Raw genomic sequence first — 26310 nt, 5'->3', positions numbered from 1 at the left:
GAGAGCTGATTCAGTGGTTGACAGCCCAAGTGACCAATGAAAAGCTTTTTCGCTTCCATAAATCACATTGCTAAGGTGATTCGCCCTCTTTGGCCTTCCAGCGGCAAGGTCGGTAGCAATCCCCAGGGCCCCGGCCCCAGAGGGGGCCCCGTGCGGCCCCCCGGCTCCGGGCGGCCCCGGCTCTGCTCTGCTCGGCTTCGGCACAGCCCGGCTCGGCTCCCGGCTCCGGCCCTGCTTCACCTCCAGCCCCGGCACAGCCCCGACACGGCTCGGCTCGGCTCCCCTCTCCACACGGCATGGCCGAGCTGGGGGAGGGCGGAGCCACCGAGGGCTCTCCTTTCCCCCCACCCCGTTCTGAGAAGAGAGGCCCCAGATGATCCACGGGGCTCAGAGTTTTTCCAGCAATGGCCTGGCCCTGCTTCTTCACGTCCTGGATACAACTTTAACCCTTTTAATGCCTGGATAAGACTCTAGATCTTCCGAGCTCCCCGGAATGAGAGGAATGAAGAGGAATTCTACTGAACTCAGTGAATTGAAAGCTAAGTTTCCAGATGGGAGTAGATTGAAGAGTTCCCAATCTTAAGTAGCTGAAAACATTTTTGGGGGTTATAAGGGGACTGTGGCGACACTAAAATTCCTTAAAACTGTGAAATATACTTGGGGAGGTTGGGTGCTTGAGAGGAGGACCTCTTGCCTCGAGGAAATGGGGCTCGCTCTTTTGGGCCTGGAAATATGGAACGAGACATTCAATGGAAGAAGAGATGAAGAGAATTTTGTTTTTCAGCACCCTGCCTTTAAAAATAGTACCCCAGGTGTAACATAACACATGGCACAGCTCTGGACAGACTGTGGAAATGGGAGGAAATTCAGTTTCCAGTTATTCCCCGGGGAGACATGAATTGTGAAGGCGAAGACACTGTCTAAGCCTAATCCAAAAAGGAATTTTTCTTTCTAAAGTCAACTGAAATGATTATTTAAATAGATAATTAACTGAAATGTTTTCTGTATGTTGTTGTTAAAAAATGTGGAGTGAAGAGATGGGGAGGAGGAAATAATCTAGAAATCTTTTTCTGAATTCTTTTTGTGTTATTAATAACTTCCTTTTTATACAATTTTGAGCCTGCCTGGTCCCTGCTACTACTTGCTATCTCTAAAGGAAGCCAAATATATTAAAGTGGAAAACTCGAGTCACACTGTGACACCTAGCTAGAGGGAACCTAGGCAGAAGACATTGTGGATAACCTACAACTATTTGACATTGACTGGATCCACAGAAGAGAACTGTGAGGTAGAAAAACCAATTCTGACAATGCCTAGAAGCCATCTAGAACTTCAGAGGACTGTAACCAGGACAAGTTTTACTTCTTTGCCCTAGAAATCCCACATGGACATCACCTATAAGGAGGTCCAGGACACTAGCTGGACGTCACTTTGTCCCTGTCCCAACTGAACAGCTTGTCTGAAGAAGCAGCAGCGTGTCAAGGTCCAATTTATGAACATGTGGCAGAAACAGCAGCAAAGGAAAATGGAGCAGGTGAATCAGAAGGACCCCCACTGTCTGCCTCAGAAAAGGTACCTCAGAATCCCAGGGAGAAGTATCATAGTCTTCATCTTTTGCTTCTCCCCCTGCTGGCTGCAAGACTCTCCCTTCCTTCTTCCCTTCTCTACATGCCTGTCTCAGGACCCCTACGAAAAGATAAGCACATAAAAGCTAATTTGTTTATTTTTCTCTGCTTTTCTGTATCTGGTTCACCCTAGAGGGGCTCACAAAAATAACCATGTAGTCCCTCTGAAATTACCTTTGCTACATTCCACTGCAGCAGAACCAGCATTCAATCTGTTGCTCTTTGCAGCGGGAAGCTGGACAGCAGCTGACATTTTTCCTTCACCTTCAGAATCAGTCTGTGTTAAGTAAAGAAACATACATGAGAAGTGGCACAGGCTGCTTCTCCATCCCATTCCACCCTCAAAGCTTCTGCCTCAGCCAAGATACCGAAGAAGAAAGGGATCATTTGGTGGAAAGAACAAAAAGCATCTCTCTTGGATAGATCTTCCCTCCAGGAACTTTATCTTCATTCCGTTGACTTCGGTGGACTCCATGCTTTATTCCTTCTCATTCAGGGGAGCTCAGGAGATCTAGAATATTATCCTGGCATTAAAAAGAGTTAAAATTGTATCCAGATCACGAAGAAAAACCACATGGGCAGCTGGAAGCCTCTTCTGCCACGTGGAGAGGCGAGCTGAGCCGAGCTGGCAGGGCCGGGGCCATGTGGCCGGTGCCGAGCCCCCCACCGAGCCCGGAGCCGGACCGGGGGGCCGGTGCCCCAGCCAGAGGCCAGCGCACCACCCCCGGGAGCCGGAAACCAAAAGAGGATTACTTAGCTTGATCCACTGTGATTTGTGAAAGCGAAATAACCTTCCATTGGTTTCCTGAGCTGTCCATCACCAAATCAGCTCTCCGATTAGTGCCAGCAGCTCACAGGGGAAGCTCCCAGAGATGGGAGAGTCCCTCCCACTCCCCAGCCTCATGGAGCTTCCCTCAGGCGAAATCCACCCCTGCCCCCTTGCACGTGAAACCAACACAACCTGGAATGGTCCTTTCTACTTTTCCTTAAGTGGTTCATCATTCCACACGTGGGCGTATACCGAGTCCCTGGGCTGATGAGGATGTACCCGAATGTCCAAGGCTGTTGTAGATGCTAAACAACAAGCCTATGCAAAACTGAGAGCTCTTTTCCCAAAGATAAACATATTCTTTTAAAGTACTGCTTCCTAACACGTGGCTTTCTCCTGAGTTAGTTAGTTTGATACAGCCTGCCTTAAATAATTTCAAAAGGAATTCATATTTCTTTCAATCTAGGCTAATAAGGTTTAGGCTAAAGACAAAGCCTGAGGCCATGTTAGTGAAGTTTTTTCACGAATCTTACTTATTTGCCATTTCAAGTTTTGCTTTATCCTTCCTACTTTTCCACTGGACTGAGGTCTCTAAGGAGTGTGGAGATACCATGTGACTCCCAAAAGCACTTCGCATAAACTTTGAATTGTTTCAGCCACAGAATGAAATTGTCTGAAGACAGGTCCAGTGGTAGCCCAAATCTGGATATAATTTCCTTTAACAAAACTTCCCTTACTTCTTGAGTTTTGTTGGTATGACAGACAAAGGCTTCTGGCCATCCAGGAAACCTGTCTAGCAAGAACAATATCATAATAATCTTTCCAAGGTAGTTCTAATAAATAGGTCTTGGTTTAAGACAGTTTAAAGAGGTGGACGCTTTCGAATGAGTTACGTCCCCTTAGTTCCATCCAGTCCCTGTCCACCAATAAGGAACAAACAAATACAAGTACATATGAGTGAACAGATAAGAATTTATTGATAAGTGAAACAGCAACAGGCAAAAAAATAACAGTAACTAATCACTAGAACAAAATTGCTAATTTTTATAAATCTCACAAGAACAGACATCCAAAACGGCGGAAACTCCCACAGGGTACCCAGCCTCAGGGATTTGCTCACTTTGCAAACTTCACTCCAAAGCAGTTTTTGATAGTGTGTGGAAAATCACAGTGTCAAAGACTGGCGTCCACAGAGGAGTCCTGCAAAAATCAACTTTATTTGAATAAAGGGAGAGTCCAGTGGGCGATAACCCTGCGGGGTCTCTCAAGTTTTTGGAGGATCCAGCCTCCTTTGATCCTAATCTCCCAGCTTCATGTTGCCCTCCTCCTTCCCGCATTGGCTGAGGTACTAGAAGTGTACAAACTTCCCAAACCACCTACTATATATCTTCCTTCCAAACATGTACCTCCACACCCCTTCTTCTAGAATATAGTTGGGTCTTTCAGGTTATCTAGTTATATGATCTGATCTCTCCAAGACTGCCTCTAGGAAAACCTGAAATTTAAAAAATTTTCTCACATGAACTAGGCTCTGTGTATCATGAACAGGGAAAGCTCTGAGCAGCTTACTGCGGTAAGAGACTTGCTTCATTTTCTCTAAAGCTTCAATAGTCTTGGCTTGTTGCTCGATTGTGGCTTCCAGCCTTGCAGATTGAATTTGGAGCCTGAAAAAGAAGTACAGGCTTTATGATAGAAGTCCACAAGAGAACAAATCCCAATGAAATAGCATGGAAGAACATCTTCTAAAACAAAAGCATCTTTGAAAATCGTGTATTAGCATCTCACTGGGATGCAAGATGACAGTCCTGTTGTGTTCACAGAATCATGCAAAGTGAAGCCTTGCTCCACTGTCTTACCGTCGAATGCGCTCTTCCAGCTGGGGGATAGCTGCAGCTGAAGACTCCATACAAACAGCCAGGCGGCTTTGCATGTTCTTCAGAATTGTTAGTACCTTCTTCTCCTTTAGGGACTTCATCACAGCATCATAATCATACTTGTAAATAGGTTCTTTCAGGTGCTTGAGCTGAAAACCACAAGAATAATCCCCAGTAGAAAGCTTTTATATCTTAAAAAAAGTAGAGTGCTTTGACTCTGATGTTAACTTTCAAAACCTGTGTTACTTCATCTCTCCTACACTGATTTCCTTGGCCAATAGCTAAGGAAATGGTCTTCCATAAGCATGGCAAAATCGGTGCAAATGTGACAACAAAAGCTTTTACTGATTAAATTACATCATTAGATTGGCTGGCCAGCAGGTTTAGGGAGGCAATTCTCCCTTTCTACTCTGCTCTTGTGGGACTCCACCTAAAGAACTGTGTCATTCCCTGAGGCCTCCAGCACAAGGTATAGACCAGATGAAAAGAGGCCAGAGGAGGGCCACAAAGACATTCATAGGGCTGGAATACCTCTCCCATGGAAAAAAGCTGAGAGACGTGGGATTTTTCAGTCTGGGAAAAAGCAGCTCTGGCCAAATCTTATTACAGCCTTTTAGCACAGAAAGAAGGAGAGATACTGACGGCGCTGGGTGCTGACGGCTTGGAGCAGCCGCCGGCTGGAGCAGCCCCCCCGTGCCGCCCGCGCTGCCTCAGGGGGGGCGGGACCCCCCGCCCTGGTGGGGCCGCTCGCTCCCGAGAAGGAGGTGCCGTCAGCCGGCCCCTCCACCATGCCCGTGCCGTCGCTCCATCCGCCTGCCGGGGCAGAGCCGCCCCCTGAAAAGGTGGGGGTGGTGCTGACCCGTTCGTCCAAGGTGCCGTCTGACCATGACCCGCCTGCACAGAGGGGGCCGTCGGCACCAGCCACCCCAGAGAAGGAGGTGGTGCCGGCGCCTCCCTCCTCTCCGATGTTGGAGAACGACCTGCCTGCCAAGGCAGGGTCTGGGCTGCCCTTCTCTGCTTTAGCAAAGGCAGGGTCGCCCTCTCTTCTTCCCTCAGCTTCCTCGTTCGTTCACCCAGAAGCGGTGCTGACCCCAGTGCTGGACCCCACGAACGGGTCCCCTCCCATCAGCATTTCCAGCTGCTTCGCCGCTCCCACCCTGTGCTGACAGCAACGATGGATTTGCCCTCACTCTAAAGGGGGGAGCAGCAGGATCTGGTTTCATTTCTGCAGTTGGCATTGGAGGAGGGAGTGCTGGGGCAGATGTTTCTGAGCTCTATTCCATTGTTCTAAGGGAAGAGCTGAAAACTTGTAATGATGATACCCAAATGAAAGAGGCTCAGGTTTTTCCTGTGCCTGATGCTGTTCCTATTGTGGGACGCGAGACTGGAAAAAGAGAAAGAAAAGATCTAAATGATCCAGTTGTTGTGAATCACCTTTGCCTCATTTCAGGCTTCAGAGGAGACATGCCTGGGTCCTTCCTACTGACCATCAAGGTGTCCGTCCTGACCTGCACCAGGGGCAGAGTGTGATCACAGCTCAGCTTTCACACACTGGCCAGCTCATCAAGCACCAACCAGATGAAAACACTGACCAGATGATCCCTCTACAAGCAGGGAATGGACATTCATCTGTTCATGTTGGAACTGTTGATATAGTTTTCATTGTATTAGAATAATCACTTAGTGGTGGATTTTTTACTGTTTGATAAGTTTGGTGAATGGTGATGGGTTTTGTTATTGTAATTAGAATTAAGTTTGTTAAAAGCACCAGGTGTGAAGATTTTCCTAGGCACTTCAGATGTCCACAAATCTCCTGAGTGGTCCTGAGTGGTGTTCGTTCTCCTTCGCAGGGGCCCTGTGAGGGATTACGAACATTTCTCTTTCTTTTAGTTTTTAAAACTAAAAGGGGGAATTGTGGACACTGCTGAAGGCCTGGGCAAAAGCTGTCAGGCCTTTTTCTCAAGTTCTAAGTATTTTTCTTAGGCCATGAAACTTTCTCAGCCTCAGCTAGGATTTTTCCCAAGTTAGAGGTTCCTTCTTTATTGTAAACACAAAAGAAAGAACCATAACAGATATAAACACCTGCAAGGTCTCTGAGAAGGCCAGGGAGAAGACGTGTCTCTTTCTCTGACCAATGATCTGTTTGTACTTTGTTTTGCACGAAATGCATTTTTTAAGGCAATGGCTTCTTTTAATAAATTGCTCTTTCTTGCTCTTTCCTGCACCAAGCAAGAGAGTGTCTTATTGCTGTTTTTTTGCTGCTCCATAATCCTTTTCAAGGCAACAAACCGCAACCCCCAACACCAGGATATGGCTTTTTCAGAACATCAGATTAGAGCCTGTGCAGGCCCCTCACCAGTGTGGGAGGTGCTCTGTGCAGGAGGGAGGCTGTGTTTGTGGCCACACTGGTAACAGGGACCCTTGGAGAAGAGTGATCCTCTTGTAGAGATGATGAATGGCCAAGGGAGAGTCAGTCCTGGAACTGCAGGTAAGCCCCAAGCCTTCCTTCCTTTCTATCCTCCTGTCAAAGGAGTTAGGGGAAGATAGGGCTGGGATAGATCCTGCGCATGGCATTGTGGCCAGCTTCCTACCAGGAGATGGGGCTTAGGACAGGAGCAAGGTTGAAAATGAGGGAACTGGGCAGTGGCCAGGCTGGCAGGATGACCTTTTTCCTAGAGCCAGGGGGGGGTGGAATTTCAGGCAGACCATGCCCTGATATTCTCTTCAGTGGTTTGTCTGTAAACAAGGGTGCTATCCTTCTGTGATTCCCCCTGAAAACGTTCTCTGCATCACACTGAGCACAAGTCCCTGCTCCCATCCCTGGTGTCTCTCAGCACAACCCAGCCAGGGCTCTCCCAAGAGCTGCCAAGTGCCTTTTCCCCTGTGGAAACAATCCCTTCTGTGTGTCTGGCTGTGCACGGGGCTCATGGTTCAGAGGCAAAATGCAGGTAGTGAGAGAAAGAAGCTCTAAAGAGAGAGGAAGAGAAGGGAGATCCAGCAAGAGCATTCACTGACAGACAGGGGTCATGGAAGGCAACAAGGGAGATGTGTTGAGGATAAAGAAGGTTTGGACAGGGCAGAGGATGAGTGAGGTTTGGACAGAATGCAGGCAGGTCTTGTGATAAAGAGGGAAATAAAAAAGAAGCCTCAGAACAGCCCCTGTGTTACTGTACTCTGTGGCTCTGAGCCACCATTAGTTGTCCTGGTTTGAAGGACAGGTATCTGCCAATAAAGGAAAAACCTTCTCTTTGATATGGAGAATGTAAACCCCCTCCCTCCAAATTATTAGAATTTTGAAATTAAGTGGCTCTCCGGCAAAGATATGGGATTTACAAATGACAGTTTTTTACTAGGAAAATTAAAATAGAAATACAGTATTACAAAGAACCATCTCCAAAACACTGACAGAGTCAGGATACAACCTGATACCCTGTCAGTCAGGATGTTGGTAGCAGTCAAATTAAATGGTGGCTACTGTCCTCTCACTGTGACAGATGTGGTTCAGGTGAGGCAGTGGTCCTGTAGAAGGTGTTGTTTTCCTCTGAAGGTCCAGAGATGATGTGGAAAGGTCCAGTGTTCCTCTGGAATCCAGTGGAAAGATGGAATCTTGTCCAAAATCTCAGTTTTTTATGTAGGTAGGAAAGGCTTGGCTCCTCCCCCTGGCTGGAGCATCTCCCAGTCAGTCATACAGTGGGACTTAATGGGCCAGCAGCTCCTGGAGGGAGAACCGATTGTGGAAAAGATAAAGATGATTGCCTCACCTTATCTTAAAGATGGCCCATTTGCAGATAGTATGTGCCATGGAGATAAGGATATCACTACCCCATCAGGCTGCAACAAATGGTGGTAGAATACACATTCCTGGCCACATCAACCCAACACACTAGTGACAGGCAGCAGGACCTGTGGGGCTCCTCAGTCCTTGGAAGAGGGGACCAGCAGGGTCTGGGATACAGAACAGCTGGGTTATCCTGCCCCCAACTCTTGGCTGGGACATGCTCACTACTGCTTTGCATTTTTCAGCCCCAGCAGAAGAGACAATCTGCTACTGTGAATGATTATTTTAAAGAGTTAATATTTAGTTAAGGGTTAGAAGCAATTATATTGATCAGGATGTAAGTTAGGTAGGCAAATGGTAAGTTAATTATTATTAGACTCTTCAGCTAATTATTATATTGTTTGCTGTTATATCCTTGCTTATAGAAGAAAGTGGTGTAAGTGAAGTGTTATGAGAATAGCCTGAAACCAGTAAGAACAATGGCCAGCATTTTGACTGCATATCAATTAATCATGAGGCAGGGGGCCTTGGTTCGTGTCAGAGGGTCACTGAGTCCTGATGAAGACTCTCCTGACTTCATCTTTTGAGACCACTGACCCATTTGGAGATCACTGACCCAATTCAAGAAAAGAATTGCGCACCTGTAAAGGACAAATAGCCTCATTTTAATATGGAATGAAGATGGGAGGTGCTGGGGGTTATGCATATGTATTGTAAGTAAGATTTTGAGAAATAAATAGAGGGCAAGGAACCTTGTTCGGGGCAGTAACACCTTTAAGAGATGACTCCCATGGCATCTGCCAGTGAAAAAACTCACCACTTTATAACTTTAATTAGAGAGTCTTTGTATGTGATCATAACAGTTTTTTAAAGATTCACTGGGCTGAACATCTGGGTCTTTCTGTTTTTTTGCCTTTGCAATCAAAGCTGCCTTTGTGACCTTCTGCCTTGGTGAGTTCCAGGGTCTCTTAATTCCCTTGGGACGAAGGGCTCAATTGACGGCCTTTGGTCAGGTAGAAAACCCATATTCCAGTCCCTCTGCCAGCAGGCAAATGCCTTTCACCAAAGCACAGGTCAGAGATCCCTTCTCATGCAGCCTCGACCTTTGTGAGAACATTTCTGTAGCTCTTAATCCATCATTTGAATCTTTGGGCATAAGGCAGATCTCTTGGATAAGCTGGCCGTGTAAGAGCCACCTGTGGTGGCAGAAAGGCTGTCACAGCACTTTGCTATGAGCCTCTCAGTCTGCATGAGCTGAGAGCTTGGACAACACTTGTCTGATGAAACCACCAGTATTGTTCTGCTCATAACTATAAATATTTCTAAATTAGATGGCTGCTAGAAATAGACATGTGAACTGTAAGCACACCCTGATCAGATTCTAATCCATATTTATGGGTGACTGAGCTCCTAGTGAGTCCTTGGGACTATGGCAGTGGCCTTTCACCAACAGTGCATTACTCCCCACAGACTGCAGGTAGCAAGTCCTAAGAGTTTGTGCTCCCCCTGGTTTCAGCAGCTCCAGCTGGATGGGATTACCTGCACCTGGACTGTGTGCTGCTGGTGGAACAGGCCCAACTGATGGGAGATTTCTCCAAATGCCTTTTGATGTGTAGTTTAGGAAGAGGCAAAGTGTGACAGTGAGAGGCTGCTTTGTAGACTGGCAGCTGGGCTGTAGGAATGTGCATGGCAGAGTGGCTGTGGTTGGGTGGGATCAATCCTGCCATGTGTGTGTCATGTCCTCAGTGGGATGTGCTTCCAGGGACCATTCTGCTGTCTGACTTGTAACACGATCCCTTTCTGGCTGGGATGGCAGCTGTGCCACTGGTTTGGGCCAGGAGAGGTGACATTTGGGAGAATGCTTGATGGGGAAATGGTGGCAGGAGAGTCAAGGGGCCAGAGATGCTGTGTGAGGAGTTGGCAGGAAAGGGTAATCCTGCTGCCTTTCCTCTCCCTTTGCAGTGGTTCTCTTCTGGCACAGCAGTGACCAGCCCAGAGTCCTGCAGCAGCAGTTCTCGGAGTGGAAGTGTGACTCAGCAGTCCCACAAGACACAGGTCAGTGTTCACAATGTCCCCTCTTCCTTGGAGCTAAAGGACTTTCACAGGTGGCTTCTCTACACGAGTGTCAATGTCTTTCGATGCATCAGCAGCCCCGATTGGTTTTCCTCTATGTTGCCAGTCAGCCTTTTTCCACCTCTCCAGCCACTCCCACAGAGCATTGGCTACCATCCATGAATCAGTGTAAAGGTAGAGCTTTGGCCATTTTTCTCTCTCAGCAATGTCCAAGGCCAGCTGAACAGCTTTGAGCTTAGCAAGTTGACTTGATCCAACTTTTCCTTCAGTAGCTTGTGCAGCCTGTCATGTGGGGCTCCATACAGCTGCTTTCCACTTCTGGTTCATCCCCACAATGCGAAAGGAACCGTCGGTGAAAAGGGAGTAGCATTTTTCATCTGCTGGCAGTTGGTTGTACGGTGGGGCTTCTTCAGCCCGGGTCACTTGCTTCTGCTCCTCTTCATCAGCGAGACCAAAATCTTCACCTTCTGGCCAGTTTGTAATTATCTCCAAAATCCCAGGGCGATTCGGGTTGCCAATCCAGATGCGCTGCATTATGAGGGCAATCCACTTGCTCCATGTGGTGCCGGTGGCGTGATGGGTTGAGGAAACTTTTCCTTTGAACATCCACCCCAGCACTGGCAGTCGGGGTGCCAGGAGAATCTGTGCTTCCATGCCAATTACCTCTGAGGCAGCTTGAACTCCTTCATAGGCAGCCAGGATTTCCTTCTCTGTGGGAGTGTAATTGGCTTCAGATCCTTTGTAACTTCTGCTCCAGAATCCCAGGGGTCGGCCTCGGGTCTCACCAGGCACCTTCTGCCAAAGGCTCCAGGACAGACCATGGTTCCCGGCTGCAGAGTAGAGCACATTTTTCACCTCTGGTCCCATCCTGACTGGGCCAAGGGCTACTGCATGAGCGATTTCCTGCTTGATCTGGGCGAAGGCTTGCTGCTGTTCAGGGCCCCAGTGGAAATCGTTCTTCTTGCAGGTGACCAGGTAGAGAGGGCTCACAATCTGGCTGTACTCAGGGATGTGCATTCTCCAAAAGCCTATGGCACCTAGGAAAGCTCGTGTTTCCTTCTTGCTTGTTGGTGGAGACATTGCAGTGATTTTATTGATGACCTCAGTGGGGATCTGGCGCCGTCTATTTTGCCACTTCACTCCCAGGAATTGGATCTCTCAGGCAGGTCCTTTGACTTTGCTTTTTTAATGGCGAAACCGGCTCCCAGCAAAATCTGGATGATCTTCTCTCCCTTCTCAAATACCTCCACTGCCGTGTTCCCCCACACAATGATGTCATCGATGTACTGCAAATGTTCTGGAGCCTCACCCTTTCCCAGTGCAGCCTGGATCAGTCTGTGGCAGATGGTGGGATGTGTTTCCACCCCTGGAGCAGTCGGTTCCAGGTGTACTGCACGCCTCTCCAGGTGAAAGCAAACTGAGGCCTGCACTCTGCTGCCAAAGGAATGGAGAAAAATGCATTGGCAATGTCAGTGGTGGCAATACCACCTTGGACTCCAGCTCGTACTGCAGCTCCAGCATGTCCGGCACGGCAGCGCTCAGCGGTGGAGTCACTTCATTCAAGGCATGATAGTCCACAGTCAGTCTCCATTCTCCATCAGATTTGCGCACAGGCCAGATGGGGCTGTTGAAGGGTGAGTGGGCTTTGCTGACCACCCCTTGGCTCTCCAGCTCACGGATCATCTTGTGGATGGGGATCACAGCATCTCGATTAGTCCGGTACTGCCGGCGGTGCACTGTCATGGTGGCAATTGGTACCTGTTGCTCTGTCACTTTCAGGAACTCCTACTTCAAATGGGTTTTCTGATAGTCCAGGCAAGGTGTTCAACTGCTTAATGCTCTCTGTTGCTACAGCAGCTATTCCAAAAGCCCACCTGAACCCCTTTGGGTTTTTGTAGTAGCCATTCCTGAGGAAGTCTATGCTTGGAATACGTCGTGCCCCTGGGTCAGTTACAATAGGGTGTTTCTGCCACCCCTTCCCTGTCAGGCTAATTTCAGCTTCTAGCAAAGTGTACTCCTGTGATCCCCTCGTCACCCCAACAATGGAAACAGGTACCTTCCCCACATGTTCTGATGGTATCAGGGTGCATTGTGAACCAGTATCCTGTGGTTTTGATGTGCCAGGCCATTGCACCCACACTGTCCAATACTTTTTGTCATCCCATGCCTCTCCCTGGCTAGAGGCAGGGCCCCTCTAGCCCTGGTTATTATTTCTTTCCTGGGCATACATAGTGGTAGGTTTCTTCTAGGGGATCTGACAGACTATCCTCCCTTCTGTGATACCCTGCACCTTTACTATGGGAAGTTGAGGCTACCTTTCTTTTAGCGCGATTCCTTCAGTTAGCATTTCCTTCCCTGAGCTGATGCACCCGTGCTGCCAGGACAGAAGTGGGTTTTCCATCCCATTTTCCCATGTCTTCTCCATGGTCTCGCTGGAAAAACCACAGGTCAGCCCATGAGGTGTACCCTCTCTCCCTAGCTGGGGAGCGTTGGGCTCTAACTTTGGGGCCTGTGACTCGCACTGGTGCTGCACTGATCTTTCTTATCTCCTCCCTCATCTCCTCCCTCATTTCCTCCCTCATTTCCTCCATCCTGTCTTGGACCTCTTGGAGGTCCTTGGCCATGGCAGAGATATTGGCCTGCATTGGGCCATTCATTATTCTCTCAAAATTTCTGAGTCTGTTGGCAACAGAACCCACTGTTTCTAGGTGGTTATCAGCATTGATCATTGCAATGAAGGTGGTATATTGAGATGGCCCCAGGGTTGCCAGATTTCAAAGCATCTGCCCTGTGCACCTGACCTTGTCAGGATCATTGTCATGCTGTCCATCCCTCCCAAAGCGTACCTTCAATACTGCCATTTCTCTCAGCTGCTGGATCCCTTCTTGAAGAGTCTTCCAGCTCATTCTACGGTGGTACTCCTGCATTCTCTCTTTGTGGACAAACTTCTCTCTCACACTCATTAAAAGCCGGTCCCAGAGGGAAAGGAGGCCTTGCTCTTTTACAAATATCTGGTCCACACCTGAATCCTGGTCCAAGGATCCCAAATTCCTGGCCTCAGTTCCATCCAGTTGCACACCTGTTCCCGTAAGGTCTCAGACCCGGAGTAACCAAGTTGTAAAAGGCTCACGGCCTTGCCGTGCAATGTCTTTACGCAGGTTACAGAGACTATCGTATGAGAGGGACTCAGTGACGATCTCAACCTCTGGCTCCCTTGCTGGTTGTGAGGACCCTCCTGGCTGATCCCCATTATCTAGGTGCCTCGTTTTAATCTTAGATTTTCTAGTTTCCACAGGGGCAACTGCTGCTGGCTGTGGCTGCCCCTGTGATCCGGCTGGAACCTGGGCAGATACAACATCTACGGGTTCCACTGCAGCACTGCAGCACTGACTCTCCCTCTTTAGGGAAGGGGGAGGGTTTCTTACCGGCTGAAGAAAAGTGCTCCTTCAACATCTGGCTGTGCTCCTTAAACATCTGGCTGTGCTCCTTCAACATCTGGCTTTGCTCCTTCAACACCTGGCCTATATCCTTCACTAGAGCCCCCACCCACTCTGGGTGGTTCATTTCTGCGGTGGGTTGTGGGGCAGCATCAGGCTCTGGGGCAGCATCCCTAGTCCCTGGAGCAGAGTCATGTTCTGGGGAAACATCCCTAGTCCCTGGGGCAGGGTCATGTTCTGGGGCAGCATCTCTAGTCCCTGGGGTAGGTATCAGGGTTGTTTTCCAAGTCAATATTCTCTTGTTTCTGAATGCTAAGTAGAGCAGGCCTATCAGCAACACTAGCCACTCTATAATAACACTAGCAATTAAAACAGATTTGAAATCCTTGAAAACTGGTGGGGTAGCCTCAAGAAACTGGGTGATGGGTTGGGAGAAAATTTCCCTTGCATTCATTACTTCACAGTAAGTACCATTATTGAAATAACCCCAGAAACACGCAGTTAGAGTACGATAGCTCTGGATCCATGTGGCCACTTCCCAGAGAAAATTAAAAAACCATGAATTCTTGACATAATCAATCCACCAAATGAATTGGATAATAGCTACAGTAACTTTGGTGAGAGGGCCCATATTCAAAAAAGGGCTTGCAAATGGGAGAGAGATATCTGTGGCCACATGGAGCCCAAACCAGTTTAAACCGGACAATATGTTGCCCCTCAAGAGAGCTGTTACTCCTGTCTTAACTCTCCTCTTAATGCCCTTGGGCCCCACGTTGGGCACCAAAATCTGTCCTGGTTTGAAGGACAGGTGTCTGCCAATAAAGGCAGTTTTCCTTTGAAACAGAGACCTGAATTCCACTCCCCCCAAATATTATAAATGTTTGAATCAAGGACTCTAAGGCAGAGATAAAAGGGTATGAATAACAGCTCTTTTACTAATATATTTAACTGTACAAGCAAAAACAACAACAGCTGTTAAAATTACTAATAAAACATAACAGATAACTCGGTTCCAGTCCTTTCTTTAGTTGTGGGCACGCTCTCTCTCAGCGGGAGCGGAGGTGGGAGGGGGCAGCTGCGGCCACGCCGGTCTCAGGGGGGAGCGGGCAGGAGCGGGCAGCTCCTCGCTCACCGTTGGTGTCCGGGTGATTTGCTGTGTCTGTAGAGGCAGGGGGCTGAAGCAGGGCAGATGCAGGGCAGGTGATTGCAGAGGGTCTGGCTCTCCTGCCTTCGGCCGCGTGGCTCCAAGACTGGGGAATCCTCCTCCGAGCTCGCTGGAAACACAAGTCACCTCCAGAAGCACGAGTGCCAGTCTTGAAGGCCAATCCCACCTACCCCTTTTGTCTAGAGTCGTCAAAGGTCCGGGGTGTAACTGGCCAGCTCCATTGGCATGATAATGGGAAAAATTCTTTAAATTGACACAGTAATAGAAGAACACTCAACCCCCAACACCCTGGAATACTGAGATCTTTGCAATCCCCATCTCTTGTTAGTAGCCTTCATCTCTCTGTCCTCTCCCTGCACAGACCAAGGCTGGACGTGCTGCCCAGAGGGCTGGAGAAGGTTTCAAAGAAGCTGCTATTTCCTGTCTCTTGATACAATGAACTGTGCTGAGAGTCAGCAGAACTGCACTGGGATGGGCTCCCAGCTGGTGGTGATCAACAGCAAGGCAGAGCAGGTGGGTGCACAGGGCTGAGAGAGGGAGCCAGCAGGCAGAGACACAGTGCTGGGCCCTGGAGGGGACTCAGAGCCCCTCCTTGTCCTGCAGGGGAGGGGGGGAATGTCCTGTCTGCACCTCTGCAGCACCAGCCCCACCCTACAGGGACTCCTGATGCCTCCCTGTGCTCACTCCTGCACCTCATGGACATTGCACTCTCTGATTGCCAGGAATTCCTCTTCGAGAAGATAAAACAATTCACTGCACTTGAATGCACAAAATGGCCTGTGCTGAAATGCAGGGAAAGAGATGGGGCACAGGGAGAGAGCACCAGGACTGTCCTTGCTGTGTCTTGCCCTGGAGGCTGACAGGGGCCTCTTCTGGGTGTGAGGTGCATGGGATGAGTGGTGGTGATCAGTTCCCCCCAGCAGGATGGAGCAGGGCCCTGTTGTGCTGGAAGGCTGTAAGAAGGAGGCAGGTTTCCATGTGACACTGGTGCCAGTGGGATATAGAGTGGGAGCAAGGGCACTTCTTCTGTCCCCAAACAAGCACTGGGAATTTCTGTCTCTTCCCTTCAAGTCTTGCATCCCACTGTGGCCTTTTTCAGCAGTGCTTTCCAGTGGACACTGGGGAGTAACAAGCCTGTCTTTCTTTCAGGTTCTGGCAAAATGAGAACAAAGCAGCCATGATGAGAACTGCACTGTAATCCATAGTCCTGAAAAAACTCTCAACAAATGGAATGATGTCCCATCATATAGGGACTCTCATAGAATTTGTGTAGCTGCAGCAATAATTGCGTGATGGACACATCACTGTCCTGAGCAAAGCTGGGAGCTGAGCAGCGAGCTGGGAACAGCGCTGCCTGTGATGGAAGGGTTGGGGAATCCTGACACAATTTCACTGTGTGGGAGGGGACCATGTGTGTATGGAAGTGAAATGAGCTTTGTCCAGCATTCCCAATGTATGGGGTGGCTCAGGGAACACTATAAATCTCAGGCTCATCAAAGCAGGTCCTGTGTTCTTGTGTCCTCTTCTCTCTGAGAGGGTCCAGGAGCCTCTGAATGAAAAGATATGGACTTCTCCAGGATGAAGAGACAGTAATGGAAGACAGATATCCAGTATTCAATGTCCTTGGTCACTTGAGAAGAGGTGTTTGCTTTCTGTTGAGTCACAAACAGAATGTCTTCTAGCTGTCCTGGCTTTGCTGAAGAAATTCTGAAATCTTAGACAAGACAAAATACAATATGAGACCAATGAAATAAGGCTCTGTCCCATGTCTCTGTACCTCTTTTGTCCCCATATCTAAGCTGGAGGTTTATGAGTCCTAGAATCATGGAATGGTTTGCATTGTATAGAACCTTTAAGGATCATGTTTTCAACCTCGAGTTCTTGAGCAGGGATTCCTTCCTCTATCCCAAATTGCTCAAAGCCCCATCCAGCCTGGCCTTGAACATTCCAGGTAGGGCTATGCAAAGCTTCTCTGGGCAGCCTGTGCCATTGCCTCACAACCCTCATAGAAAAGAATTTCTTCCTGATACCTACTCTAAACTTGCCCTCTTCTGTTTAAAGCCATTCTCCTTTGCCTTATCACTACATTCCCTTGTAAAAAGTCCCTCTCCAGCCTTCTTCTAGGAATTCTTCTGGAAGGTTGCTATAAGACCAGCTTGGAATCTCCTCTTTCCCATGCTCAACTATCCCAGTTCTTTTAGCTTGTGCTCCAAATCTCAGTTTCTATCCTCATTGCCTTCATCTTTGTGGCCCCCACTTTGCACTTGCTGCCATGGGAGAAACAATCCCCACTGGGCCTTCAGAGCCACCTGGAGGAAAAAGCCCTCTTCCTCACTCACAGGTGATCCCAGGCTCACCTGAGGCAGCAGCATTCCTGCAAAGCCAAATCCTCAGTTGTGCCTGTAATGCCATGTCTGCCCAGGCCAGATCATGCTGCAGAAGAGGCTGAAGAGACAGGGCTCCTGCTGCAAATAACATCCCATCCAGAGCATCACTGCTGTTGAACTGCCTTCATGTCCTCCTCTAGACCACTGGAAAACATGGATCTTTCTTTATCCATCTCTTCCCACTTTCTGCCTCCTGTGTCCTCACTTCTCTTTCCTCAGCAAACACCAATTGCCTAAAATGTCCTGACCGAACAGTGCCAGCTCCCCACAGGGAATGCAGCTGGGTTTACAACTCCTGTCTGTGCACCTCTGTCCTTCCTATGAAAGTGAATCCTCTCCTGTGTCCCAGAGAGAGAGGAATTCGTACTGGAGCCAAGGTGCCCAGGAGATTTGGCTTGCTAATGCAGTGGGGGCAGTTGTATGAACAGCAGTGTGTGCTGGCTGCAGGTCCACATGCTCAGCTCGAGGCAGCAGTGAGACACAGCATGTAGGGACAGTGTGTAGATATCCAGAGACATAGTGAAGAAAGAGGGTGTGTACATGCAAAAACCCACACAAATCAGCACAGGCAGAAAGCACTGACCCCAACTCAAACACCTGCCTGCTCCTGTTCCCCTCCCTGGCTGCAGCAGGATGAAATCCTGCTAGCAGGAGAAATGTTTGTTTACACCTATAAAATGAAGCCCTGTGTGTGAGGGCTTCTCCATCCTGACCTAGAAACCAGGCTCTGCATGCACAGCTTCTCCCAACACCAGCCTGGGCTGCTGGGCATGGCCCTGGCTGCAAAGGCCTGCCTTATCTGGGGTCTTTAGCACCATTCCCATGCCTTTCTAGTTTTTGCCATGCAGGAATCCCCTTTAGGGCTCCCCTCTGCAATAACTCTTAGCACACAAGCAGGACAAGGAGCAGATTTCCTGTCTTCCCTCCTCCAGCCCAGAGCCATGCCAGCACAGGAGGGTCAGGCCTGCTGTGGTGAAGCCAGCTGAAGGTGCTCAGCCCCTGAAGGACAGAGCTGACCAGCAGGTCCCTCTGCTGGGTGTCCAATCCTGGGGTCAGCCTGGGGTGAGCAGCAGCCCCTGCTGGGTCTGGACAAGGACCCCTCACCTTGTCTGTAGGAAGAAGGCAGGATTCCATGTAGGACTCATGTCTGTGGGAACAGAGTAGGAGGAGAACAACGGTGATTCATCCTGGGAATTTGGGATGAATCAGCATCTGCAAGAGTCTGTCTCCATGTCCCTCTGAGACCTGAGACCCTGTGTCCTGGGGCTTGTCATGCCCTGCAAGGGCTGACAATATCTTGAGTCCTAACATATCAGAATCACTGCAGACAAAGTGGAGATCAGCCTCTATATCCCCAAAAGTTCAGCCTCATTGCAGAGAGTGAGAGCAGCAGAGCCCATTTCATCCTTGGATCTCCCATAACCTGTCTCACAAAGCTCCATGAAAAGGAACTTCCAGTGTCATCCTGGATTGTTTGTCCTTCATTGCTGAAAACAAAGCTCAGAAAGTGCAGCACAAGTTGCAGACCCTGGAAGCTGCCTCTGTGAGCTGCCCTCACACACTGCTGGGGCTCAGGGCTGTGGGGCTGGTTTTCAAGCTGTGAGAGGGCAAAGCAACCAAGCAGAGAGGGTACAATTCTCTCTGGCATTAATTCCCTCTTCCTGTATTGTCCCTGCTGCCAGCACTTCTCCTGTGCTTTCTGCCTTTGGCTTTGATAGTATTTCTTCCAGGCTCTTTGCCCTTATGTCATTGTTGCAGGTAAGTCTTTCCCTCCAAATCATCCTGAATTCAAGAGAACTGGGTAGTAGGACTGCTCAGGGGATTCAGGTTGATGGAGAAACTGCCATCAACCACTGAAAAAGAGAGAACATCCTCCACCAGGTTCATTTCTGAATGAGCACGCTTGCTGTTCTCTGTACTTGGAACCCTCTCCAGCCTTACCCATCCCACTTCATGTAGGTCAGATGGCCTGGACAGCAGCAAGTGATAAAGTAGGAGTGTGAATGCAAACTGCCGTGTGAATTGAATAGCTGCAACTATTTGAGGGGACATCTGCCCCAAACCACAGCTTTTAGAAAGAACATGACCACCAGCTGAACAGTAACCACGGCATTAGGGTAAGGCTTCTGAGGCACACAAGAAACAGTGTGAAAACAAAGTTTCTATGAAGCAAGAACATTGTAAGAGAGAGACCAGAGAGAAGTGGGAAGGAAGTGGCCATGGAGCTCAGGGTGCTCTGCAACTTGGCCACCTCTGTCTGTAAGAAGCTCCCTGGCAGCTCAGTGCTCTGGGTGACCTTGCTCATGGCACTGAGGGGTGCAGCAGGCACAGACCCACAGCTCTGCAGTGTGACAACGTGAGCCTGTGCTTTCACCTCTGCTCCACAGGCTGCTGGAAGATGTGTGGATACTCCTGAAACCTACATGTGCAGCAGGAAGTGTGTGGGACCAGGGGAAGCCCTGCTTCCACAAAGGGGATGTGTTCTTGCAGTTGCACTTTTTTGGGGGGGCTGGTGGAAGGCTGAATGTTGCACAAGTCATGTGAATGTGTTTTTATGTTGGGAGAGTGCTTGTGAACATTAGTTACACAAAGATGTTTAGAAATGTGGGTCTGCACGTGCCTGCAGCCTGTTGTGCAGAAGAGAACAGAATCAGAAGATGTCAGAGAGCTCAGGCTCGTCCTCACTTGTAAGCAGTTCTGTGCCCAAATCTTTGGATGCTTCATCTGAAATGCCTGTGCTATTGCTATGAACTCTCCTATTCCTTTGCCTCTGCACCCATGCATTCCTGTCTACAGGGAGAAACTATATGATGGAATATGAGCTAAGGCTGTGTTCCCGTCTCAGTCCATTCAGAGGACTTTAGGATCCAGTAGGGAGCCTTCATCCTTAAGGACAACCTTAGGAATATCATGCTACAGGGACTTCTTCTGGGTCTTCTTGAGAACAGCTAGAAACACCATATATGGCTGCATATTTTATAGTCATAATCAAGGCAGACTTCCTGACCTATCATGCAAAGGGAGTCTGGCACCATTCAATGATCCTTTATGGTCTCCAGCCCCAAAAACACAGGGCATATTGAACACCTATGCCCAAAGCTCCATCTGCTCTTCCAGGGGAATTTGATTAAAACAGTGTTAGCAAGTTCTCTGTTGTGCTCTGGATTTCTGGGCTCAGGGTGCACATGGGCACTGCCCAGACTCAGTCACAGATGGGCTTTCCTGTCATTTTTGATTCCCTTTTCCAGGCTGTGCTCAGTGGGTTTAGCCCTTGGCTAGCAAATGCCAAATAATAACTGCCCATGTATTTTCACACACATGGACCCTCTGCCTGCAGGAAAGAGCAGGCAGCAGAGAGGAAAGGTCATGGATGAGCTGTGAAAGTGCCTGAGGCTGTGCAAAGGGAGATTGTGTGAGCTGCAGTGATGCTCCCCTTCATTTGTTTTCCTTTGCCTCAATGAGTTTGTGTTGCAGTGAATATTGTGTGAAATGTCCTGGCAAGCTAATGATGGAAGTTCCTCAATCCCCATGTGCTGTGGGGTACACCCAGGATATGGTTTTTCCAGCTCATCAGATTAGAGCCTGTGCAGGCCCCTCACCAGTGTGGGAGGTGCTCTGTGCAGGAGGGAGGCTGTGTTTGTGGCCACACTGGTAACAGGGACCCTTGGAGAAGAGTGATCCTCTTGTAGAGATGATGAATGGCCAAGGGAGAGTCAGTTCTGGAGCTGAAGGTAAGCCCCAAACCTTCCTTCCTTTCTGTCCTCCTGTAAAAAGAGTTAGGGGAAAAGACAGGGCTGGAATGAATCTGGTGCATGGTATGGTGGCCAGCCTCCTTCCAGGAGATGGGGCTTAGGACAAGAGCAAGGCAAAAGATGAAGGAACTGGGCAGTGCCCAGGCTGGCAGGATGACCTCTTTCCTGGAGCCAGGGGGAGTGGAAGTCTAGGCAGACCATGCCCTGATATTCTCTTCTTTGGGTTGTCTGTGAACAATGCGGCTGAAGGGTGCTATCCTTCTGTGATTCCCCTGAAAAAATTCTCTGCATCACACTGAGCACAAGTCCCTGCTCCTATCTGTGGTGTCTCACAGTACAACCCAGCCAGGTTCTCCCAAGAGCTGCCAAGTGCCTTTTCCCCTGTGGAAACAATCCCTTCTCTGTGTGTCTGGCTGTGCACAGCCTGAGCTGGACAGTCACTCCTTTGGGGGACTGTGCATTGCAGAAAGGGGCTCATGGTACAGAGGCAAAATCCAGGTAGTGAGAGAGAAGCTCTAAAGAGAGAGGAAGAGGAGGGAGATCCAGGAAGAGTGTTCAGTGACAGACAAGAGTAATGGAAGGCAACAAGGAAGATGTGTTGAGGAGAAAGGAGGTTTGGACAAGACAGAGAGGAGTGAGGTTTGGGACGGAATGCAGGCAGGTCTTGTGATGAAGAGGGAAATAAAAAAGCAGCCTCAGGGCAGCCCCTGTGTTACTGTACTCTGTGGCTCTGAGACACTGCTAGTGACAGGCAGCAGGACCTGCTTCCAGCACCTGTGGGGCTTCCCAGTCCTTGGAACCAGGTACCAGCAGGGTGTTGGGGTACAGAGCCACCTGGGTTATCCTGCCCCCAGCTCTGGGCAGGGACATGCTCACTCTTGCTTTGTGTTTTTCAGCCCCAGCAGAAGAGAGAAGCTGCCCCTGGCTGAACATCTGGGTCTTCCTTATGTTTTGCTCTTCCAATCAAAGCTGCCTTTGTGACCAGCTGCCTTGGTGAGTTCCAGGGTGTCTTAATTCCCTTGGGATGAAGGGCTCAGGTGCCTGCTTTGGTCAGGTGGTAAACCCATATCCTAGTCCCTCTGCCAGCAGAAAAATACCCTTCACCAAAGCTCAGGTCAGAGATCTCTTTGTTCATGCAGCCTTGCCCTTTCTGAGAACATAGCTGTAGGTTTTAATCCATCATTTGAATCTTTGGGCATAAGGCAGAACACTTGGATGAGCTGGCTGTGTAAGAAATGCCTGTGGGGGCAGCAAGGCTGTCAGAGCAGTTTGCTCTCAGTCTCTCAGTCTGCATGAGCTGAGAGCTTGGACAACACCTGTCTGATGGAAGGATTTCCAGAGGACTGTGAGCCAATGATTTCCTATCCTGCTTCCACAGGAAGGCTAAACCAGTAACAGTGACTCTGCAAACAGAGCTTTCATGGCTAACTTAGGAAGACACACACAATTTTGGATCCCCCTAGGGTTGAGCAGTTCCTCAACTGAACTAACCCAAAAGTCATCTCCTCATCCTTTATCTTTGTGTAGGGATAAGGTCACATTTATAGCCAATAGGGTTGGTCTGACAGGCCTCTGCCCATTTCTTCACAGCCTTCTTCCATTGTAGCAATGCATTAGGCACTGAAGCCAATAGGATGGTTCTGCTCAGAAGGCAAAATATTTTTATAGTAGGTGATTGATGAAAATAGGCATCTGGATTTTTAAGAACAACGCCTAATCCATATTCTTAAGTATCTAACCTCCTCGTATGTCCTTGGGACTTTGGAAATGGCCTGTCAATAAGAGTGCATTATTCCCCACAAACTGGAGATAGCAAGTCCTAGGAGTTTGTGCTCCCCGCTGGTTTCAGCAGCTACAGCTGGATGGGATTACCTGCACCTGGACTGTGTGTTGCTGGTGGAACAGGCCCAGCTCATGGGAGATTTTTCCAAATGCATTTTGATGTGTACTTTAGGAAGAGGCAAAGTGTGACATTGAGAGGCTGCTTTGTACACTTGCAGCTGGGCTGTAGGAATGTGCATGGCAGAGTGGCTGTGATTGGGTGGGATCAATCCTGCCATGTGTGTGGCATGTCCTCAGAGTGGGATGTGCTTCCAGACATCCTTCTGCTGTCTGACTTGGAAGACATCCTCTTTCTGGCTGGGATGGCAGCTGTGCCACTGCTTTGGACCAGGAGAGGTGACAAGTAGGACAATACTTGGTGGGGAAATGGTGGCAGGAGAGTCAAGGGGCCAGAGATGCTGTGTAGAGGAGCATGGCAGGAAGGGTAATCCTGCTGCCTTTCCTCTCCCCTTGCAGTTTTTCTCTTCTGGCACAGCAGTGACCAGCCCAGAGCCCTGCAGCAGCAGTTCTCGGAGTGGAAGTGTGACTTAGGATTGCCACAAGGCACAGGTCAGTGCTCACAATGTCCCCTCTTCCTTGGGGCTAAAGGCCTGAAGGAGGCTGTGCCAGGACAAGTCAAACCACATCAACAAAAGAACTTTGTTGAGACCTGAGACCTCTTACAATGATTACCACGGCTTTGGGTACAAAAAGCTCACTGGTGATACCCCAAAGCAATAGGAAGAAATGTCTGTATTATCCCTGTTTCTCCAAGTACTTTCTGTCAGGAAATGTCACTAAGGAGGACATGAGCACTGTCCCTGGAATACTGGGATCTTTGCAATCCCCATCTCTTATTAGTAGCCTTCATCTCTCTGTCCTCTCCCTGCACAGACCGAGGCTGGACATGCTGCCCAGAGGGCTGGAGAAGGTTTCAAAGAAGCTGCTATTTCCTGTCCCTTAATAGGATGAACTGTGCTGAGAGTGAGCAGAACTGCACTGGGATGGGCTCCCAGCTGGTGGTGATCAACAGCAAGGCAGAGCAGGTGGGTGCACAGGGCTGAGAGAGGGAGCCAGCAGGCAGAAACACCAGTGCTGAGCCCCGGAGGGGACTCAGAGCCCCTCCTTGTCCTGCAGGGGAGGGGGAATGTCCTGTCTGCACCTCTGCAGCACCAGTCCCTCTCTGCCACCAGCCCCACCCTACATGGGACTCCTGATGCCTCCCTGTGCTCATTCCTGCACCTCATGGACATTGCACTCTCTTTCTGATTGCCAGGAATTCCTCTCCGAGCAGATAAACAATCTCCACCAAGAGAGAATTTCTACATTGGTCTGTTTACGTACAAGGAGGGCCAGTGGCAGTGGGTGGACAAGACTCCATATAATGTGACAGCAGCGTGAGTATCTCTGGGTGAAGAGTGTTTGGGGTGACTCCTGGTAGGGAAAGAAATTAGGACAGATGTGAAGGGGATCTGCTGGTGCATGAGAGGGGGTTGTCTCCACACTTCCTTGTGTAAGATCAAAGATACAGCAGGACATGGGCTGTGTAGGAACACCAGGTTCCCATGGCCCATCTGTGCTGGATATTGGTTATGAATTAACTACCTATGACATGGAAGTCAATGCTGGAGGCATAGAAAAACTTCACCTTGCTGGCAGCAAGAACCCTTCAGAAGCCTGATGACCAGCCCAGCCTGACCTCCATTCACTGCACGTGGATGCACAAAATGGCCTGTGCTGAAATGCAGGGAAAGAGATGGGGCACAGGGTGAGAGCACCAGGACTGTCCTTGCTGTGTCTTGCCCTGGAGGCTGACAGGGGCCTCTGCTGGGTGTGAGGTGCATGGGATGAGTGGTGGTGATCAGTTCCCCCCAGCAGGATGGAGCAGGGCCCTGTTGTGCTGGAAGGCTGTAGGAAGGAGGCAGGTTTCCATGTGACACTGGTGCCAGTGGGATATGGAGTGGGAGCAAGGGCACTGCTTCTGCTCACAAATCAGCACTGGGACTTTCTGTCTCTTCCCTTAAGATCTGGCATCCCACTGTGGCCTTTTCCAGCAGTGCTTCACAGTGGACACAGGGGAGTAACAAGCCTGTCTCTGTCCCAGGTTCTGGCGAAAAGGACAACCGAATAATGGCCTTCTTGAGAACTGCACTGTAATCCATAGTCCTGAAAAAACTCTCAACAACTGGAATGACATCCCATCAGACAAGGAGCGTTATCGAATTTGTGAAGCTGCAGCAGTAACTGTGTGATGGAAATACCCCTGTCCTGAGCAAAGCTGGGAGCTGAGCAGCGAGCTGGGAACAGCACTTGCTGTGCTGGGAGGGGTGGGGAATCCTGACACATCTTCACTGTGTGGGAGGGGATCATGTGTGTGTGTAAGTGAAATGAGCTTTTTCCAACATCCCCAGTGTATGGGGTGGCTCAGGGAACACAGGAAGGCTCAGGCTCCTTGTAGCATGTGCTGTGTTCTTGTGTCCTCTTCTCTCTGAGAGGGTCCAGGAGCCTCTGAATGAAAAGAGATGGACTTGTCCAGGAGGAAGACACAGGAATGGAAGGCAGATATGCAGAGATTCAATGTCCTTGATCTCTTTGAGGTGTTTGCTTTCTATTGAGTCACACACAGAATGTCCTCTGGCTGTCCTGGTTTTTCTGAAGAAATTCTGAAATCTTAGACAAAACAAAATACAATGAAGAAATACTCTGAGCTTTGTCTCTGTATCTCCTTTTCCCCCATATCTAAGCTGTAGAGGTATTATCCTAGAATCATGGAATGGTTGTATGGAACATTTAAGGATCATGTTTTTAAGCTCTAGGTCTTGAGCAGGGACCACTTCCACGAGACCAGGTTTCTCAAAGCCCCACCTCTCTTGGCTCTGAACATTCCAGTGATGGGCTATGCAAAGCTTCTCTGGGCAACCTGTGCCAGTGCCTCACAACCCTCATAGAAAGAATTTCTTCCTAATACCTACTCTAAACCTGCCCTCTTCCAGTTTAAAGCCATTCCCCTTTGTCTTATCACTACATGCCCTTGTAAAAAGTCCCTTTCCAGCCTTCTTCTTGGAATCCTCCTGGAATGCTGCTATAAGACCAACTTGGAATCTCCTCTTTCCCATGCTCAACAATTCTAGATCTTTTAGCTTGTGCTCCAACCCTCAGTCTCTATCCTCATTGCCTTCATCCTTGTGGCTCCCCCTTTGCACTTTCTGCCATGGGAGAAACAATCCCCACTGGGCCTTCAGAGCCACCTGGAGGAAAAAGTCCTCTTCCTCACTCACAGGTGATCCCAGGCTCACCTGAGGCAGCAGCATTCCTGCAAAGACAAATCCTCAGTTGTGCCTGTAATGCCATGTCTGCCCAGGCCAGATCATGCTGCAGAAGAGGCTGAAGAGACAGGGCTCCTGCTGCAAATAACATCCCATCCAGAGCATCACTGTCTGTTGAATTGCCTTCATGTCCTCCTCTAGACCACTGGAAAACATGGATCTTTCTTTTATCCATCTCTTCCCACTTCCTGCCTCCTGTGTCCTCACTTCTCTTTCCTCAGCAAACACCAATTGCCTAAAATGTCCTGACCGAACAGTGCCAGCTCCCCACAGATAATGCAGCTGGATGTACAACTCCTGTCT

The 26310-nt window shown here is 49.2% G+C and overlaps 2 protein-coding genes across 2 annotated transcripts in view; both read left to right on the top strand.

Annotated features, from left to right (window-relative positions):
• The window catches only part of LOC130250581 (C-type lectin domain family 4 member A-like), a 51083-nt gene extending 34543 nt beyond the window's left edge, over positions 1 to 16540 (top strand). The window contains exon 7 of the transcript XR_008840005.1: positions 16210 to 16540. The gene's annotated coding sequence lies outside the window, so the exon portion shown is untranslated. The remainder of the gene's footprint in view (positions 1 to 16209) is intronic.
• On the top strand, positions 5057 to 25473 carry LOC130253192 (C-type lectin domain family 4 member D-like). The gene is given in 8 exon segments (XM_056491540.1): positions 5057 to 5260; positions 6119 to 6125; positions 10009 to 10101; positions 23168 to 23251; positions 23576 to 23727; positions 23958 to 23973; positions 23976 to 24078; positions 24786 to 25473. Coding segments are annotated over 8 exon segments (807 nt in total). The 3' UTR covers positions 24934 to 25473.
• Positions 25474 to 26310: the final 837 nt, after the last annotated feature.

The sequence above is a fragment of the Oenanthe melanoleuca genome, chromosome 1 (assembly GCF_029582105.1).
Source record: "Oenanthe melanoleuca isolate GR-GAL-2019-014 chromosome 1, OMel1.0, whole genome shotgun sequence".
Classification (NCBI taxonomy): Eukaryota; Metazoa; Chordata; class Aves; order Passeriformes; family Muscicapidae; genus Oenanthe; species Oenanthe melanoleuca.
This window is presented reverse-complemented; position numbering and strand designations above follow the sequence as displayed.